The sequence below is a fragment of the Schistocerca serialis genome, chromosome 3 (assembly GCF_023864345.2).
Source record: "Schistocerca serialis cubense isolate TAMUIC-IGC-003099 chromosome 3, iqSchSeri2.2, whole genome shotgun sequence".
In the NCBI taxonomy this organism is placed as follows: Eukaryota; Metazoa; Arthropoda; class Insecta; order Orthoptera; family Acrididae; genus Schistocerca; species Schistocerca serialis.
Genome location: NC_064640.1, coordinates 514021587 through 514026097, shown reverse-complemented (window position 1 = coordinate 514026097; position 4511 = coordinate 514021587). Strand labels below are relative to the sequence as shown.

The window sequence follows — 4511 nt, the reverse complement described above, 5'->3', positions numbered from 1 at the left end:
AAACACATTGATAATGGAATGAAACAAGTAGATGTGGTGATGGAGTACGGGCTTGGGCAATCAATGTTAGCTACTTTCCTTAAAATACAAAAACAAATTGAAGAAAGTTTCATAGGTGGCAAATTTAGCCCTTCAAGAAAAAGAATGAAGACGGCTGCTGCTGACAATGTGGACAGTGCTACATTGTGGTGGTTTAATGAGATGCATTTGCAGAATCTACCAATTAATTATCCGTTGATACATCAAAAAGCCTTAGACTTTGCTAAGTTGCTTGGTGAATCTAATTTTCATTTGAGTAATGAACAGTTGCAAAGATTTAAGGACAGGCATGAGATAATTTTTTAAGGGATTTCAGGAGAAGAAAAATCAGCACCTGTAGATGATGCAGAATTTTGGAGGAAAAACAACATGTGTAAAATGTTAGAAAAATACTGTCCTGAAAACTTGTCCAACACAGATGAGACAAGACTGTTTTATCAACTGATTCCAGAGAAGACAGTGGCCTTTAAAGGAGAAAAGCATTAAAGAGGGAAGCAGTTTAAAGTATGCCTAACTGTTCTTCTCTGCAGCAACATGTTGTGGACAAATAAATTGACACCACTTGTGATCAAACAATCAGCAAAACCCATGGTGCTTCAGAAATGTAAGAAGCTTGGCAGATAAGAGGGTACATACATTTTATTTTACCTTTCTTTAATTTATAAGTTAATACAGTACCGTATAGCTTCAGCTGTAATATTTTGCTACAGTCATATTGTAAATGTGATTTCTTTTATTGCAGTCAATTAAAAGACAAATCAAAAAGCATGGATAACGTCTAGTCTCTTTAGTGAGTGGTTGCTTTTGCTGGATAAAGAGATTTCGATAAAGAATAAGAAAATTGCATTGCAGTTGGGTAATTGTAGTGTGCATGACAAGATGCCAGCATTGAAGAATGTTGAACTATGCTTCTTCTCTGCAAACTGTAATTCAATTGTTTGGCCACTAGATATGGGGATAATTAAGAACCTTAAGACAAAATACCATTCATGTTTAGTTCAACACGTGACCACAAACATTGAAAGAAATGTGAGCAATCCCTGCAGTTTCAATGTGAAGCAGGCTGTTCCTGGAACAGTATACAGACAAATGTGATTGTGAACTGCTGGAAAAATGTAAGAATTCCTGAAAGTGAAGATGTTGATGAGAATGTTGTGGTGGATGAAATAATGCAGGATGATATTCAAAGTGATCTGGAGATTTACTCAGCAGTTCCTGATAAAGCCATAAATGCTTCAGTAGTTGAATACTTGTCAGTGGATGATGAGGCATTGGTGTTTGAAGAATATACCAATGAATCTATCAACAAGGAGTTAAAGGGTAATTCATCTGTTGAAGATTCTGATGATGACAGTGATGCAATAAGTGTGAATCTCCCTCCTCTGATGGAGCTAATAAGTCAGTTGGAAACCATTCAGCAAGTAGCATCTTCAATCCCCAGTGTTTCAGCACAGCAATTGATTGTGTTAGAGGAGATAAACAATATTCACAAGAGAATCTTTAATAAAAAAGAAACAAAGGAAAATAAGTGAATTTTTCTGCACACAAAAGTAAGATATTCTGCAGGTATAGTATTAATAACTGAAGTGAACAAAATGTGTTTCATTATTTACCTTTAAATGTTAATTTTCATCAGCAAAGTACTACAGTAATGTACTTCTCACCCACAAAAACATGGCTCCTTGTTCTGAGTCACAATAACAAAACCTCATTATAACAATAAAGTGGTACAACAGTTTCATTTGCATGGTCCGATGCAATTCATTATATTGAGGTTTGACTATATCAAGTTTTTGGAAAAAGTAATGCATTTGTTGAAAAGGGGAGAATGAGCATTTTCAAATGAGCTATACTAATGTAGAAATAAACAGTTATTTTCCCACAGAAAATTTCACCGTCATGTGATTTGCATGTGCAGGGAGTGGACAAAAATATGGGAACACCAAAAATAGAACATATCAGTGTGCTTACTATCATGTAGGAAAGCTGCTGGCATTCAAGACAGTTTCCAGTCATCTTAGAATGGATAAATGCTGGTACTGCATTATTTTAAAGTGAATTTTATACCATTCTTTCCAAAAAGTAGTGGCAAGTCCAGGCAGTGATGATGGAGGTTGATAGTGATCATGCAAGATTTTGTCAAAAGTAGACCACAAAGACTGAATAATATTGCTATCTGGTGGCTATGTTGACCAGGGTAGATGTGACAGTTCATCATCATGCTCACATAACCAGTTCTGGATTATGTGAGCTGTGTGAACAGGGGCACTATTCATAGTGGAACATGGCATCACCATTGAGGGGTAAACATTGTACCATAGGATTGATGTGATCAATGCTAATGGTCACATAATCCTAGGCAACAATGCAGCCTTACAGAGTATCATGGGACCCATGGAATACTATGATATGGCTGTCCAAATCATCAACAAATGCCCGCATCTCGTGGTCGTGCGGTAGCGTTCTCGCTTCCCACGCCCGGGTTCCCGGGTTCGATTCCCGGCGGGGTCAGGGATTTTCTCTGCCTCGTGATGGCTGGGTGTTGTGTGCTGTCCTTAGGTTAGTTAGGTTTAATTAGTTCTAAGTTCTAGGCGACTGATGACCTCAGCAGTTGAGTCGCATAGTGCTCAGAGCCATTTTCATCAACAAATCACCTATCTTGTTTTACTCTTGGAATGTTAACTTGGCCAGAAATTGTAAACAGTGTACAACAGCACTCATCCAACCAAGTGACTTTCTTCCATTGGTCTGTAGTCCTGGTTTTATTGCTTTGCCGCTATATCTTCCTGTTACGGTTATTAACATCACTGATTAGTGGTCTTGGAATTCCAGCTCACCTTGTAATTCCCAGCTTATGGAGCTGTCTTTGTATTGTTTTGCTGTTGACAGGCTTCGCAAGTGAGACTCTCAGTTCCGCAGTGATAAAGGTTTCCCACTTTCCCTGTATATTGTGCCTCTTGAAAAATGAAACACTTCAGCTACCTTGGTGATGGAAGCATCAGTCATATGGATGCCAACAATTTGCTTACATTTGAGTTCAATTAGCTCTGGCATAATGCACTCACAACTAAAAAGAACATTGTCCTGATCATGCCAAAACTTCCAACATGGTGAGGACATTGCACAAGTGCTGCTCATCATCAAACACAATAGCACAACCTGCAGGCTTGGCTAGCATCTGCATTTATGTTCAATAATGCATTTCCTGTATAATTAATCATTAATATTTCTTTAAAGAAAATGAATTCATAAGAAATAAGTGTACTACTATAACCAGTTGTCTGAAAACCATCTTTTAGTAAGAGATTTTAGTGAAATGAAACATGAATAAGAAATATGCTATTATGTGTAACTGTTGTAAATTTACTGCTGCTGCTGACTATGGGTTTAATGCAACTAAACATCTTAGGCCATTAGTGTCCTATCTCCTCATGGAGATAGAGAGTGTTCCAGAACCTTCTCTGTCTAGAGGAAATTCATGTGCAAGAGTGAGACAGTTTTTTAAATGTATTCATAGCAAGTATCTGAGGTGGGATGTAGGTGCCAGCTTGGTAATCACCTAGTAGGATGTGGGAAACTATCTAAATACCACATGCAGGCTGGCCGGCACACATGCCCTAATTGTCATTCCAAAGGGTGCATTCGAACTGGTTCTCGTGCACCTCCCAATAAGCGGAAGCAGGTGCTATAATATGCACAGCTATGCCTTGAGTTGTTTATGTACTACTAATGAAAACATATCAGGAAAGATAGTGAGGACAGGAGTGGTAAAAGTACAAGTAGGATACTCTGATCTTGTTCTATGATGAGTAGTACTACTTGCCATTAGTGTTATTACTGTAATGACACTAACATGTAATGAACTGTAATTTACATAGCTTTTCACAGGACCCTCTTTGCTCACTGTTGTAGAATGAAGTGGTTAATGTAAAATAATTTAGATTCACAAGAACACTGCAGCTAATGCAAATTTCTAGAACACTATCAAATATCTGTGATTTTAGGGTGGAAAGAAATGTTGAAATTTTACATAACAGTGGTTTCTGATTATTTAAATAAGAGGAAATTGTACAGAAGATTTGTTGTGCAAATTCAGATTCTGGAGAAAATTGATGAACATTTTAAAGAATGAAATTTCTCATGGTGTGACTTGAGGCTTTGCATAAGATCTTGAGGTTAAATCTCAGAGCTCAAAATGGGTTGGTGAAATGTCTACATCTACATAAATACGCTGCACAGTGGATGGATATAAACAGTTAACAGTATAGAAATGAAATACTGTGCGCACGCGCGCGCGCACACACACACACACACACACACACACACACACACATACACACGCCACACCACACACACCTCCAGCTGAAACAATATTGACTGCTTATCAACATTTGACTAGGTGTGAGTGTAGGAGTAAGGAAAAGGAGTGTGGCATCCAGAAGTGGGTAAAATGTATGTAGCAAGGGAGGCTT

At 37.9% G+C, this 4511-nt stretch overlaps 1 protein-coding gene across 1 annotated transcript; it reads left to right on the top strand.

Annotated features, from left to right (window-relative positions):
• Nucleotides 1–382: 382 nt before the first annotated feature.
• On the top strand, nucleotides 383–1571 carry LOC126470964 (tigger transposable element-derived protein 6-like). Its single transcript, XM_050099014.1, has 3 exons — nucleotides 383–412; nucleotides 793–1044; nucleotides 1086–1571. Exons 1-3 carry the CDS (start codon nucleotides 383–385, stop codon nucleotides 1569–1571), a joined length of 768 nt encoding a protein of 255 aa, XP_049954971.1.
• The last annotated feature ends 2940 nt before the right edge of the window (nucleotides 1572–4511 follow it).

What these genes read in the sequence shown, in the direction of transcription:
- LOC126470964 (XM_050099014.1), top strand. Translation starts at nt 383, where the DNA reads ATGCAGAATTTTGGAGGAAAAACAACATGT. An exon ending in TTGGAGGAAAAACAACATGT is followed by an intron (nt 413 to 792) that starts GTAAAATGTTAG and finishes GTCAATTAAAAG; the next exon opens with ACAAATCAAAAAGCATGGAT. An exon ending in ATTCATGTTTAGTTCAACAC is followed by an intron (nt 1,045 to 1,085) that starts GTGACCACAAAC and finishes CAATCCCTGCAG; the next exon opens with TTTCAATGTGAAGCAGGCTG.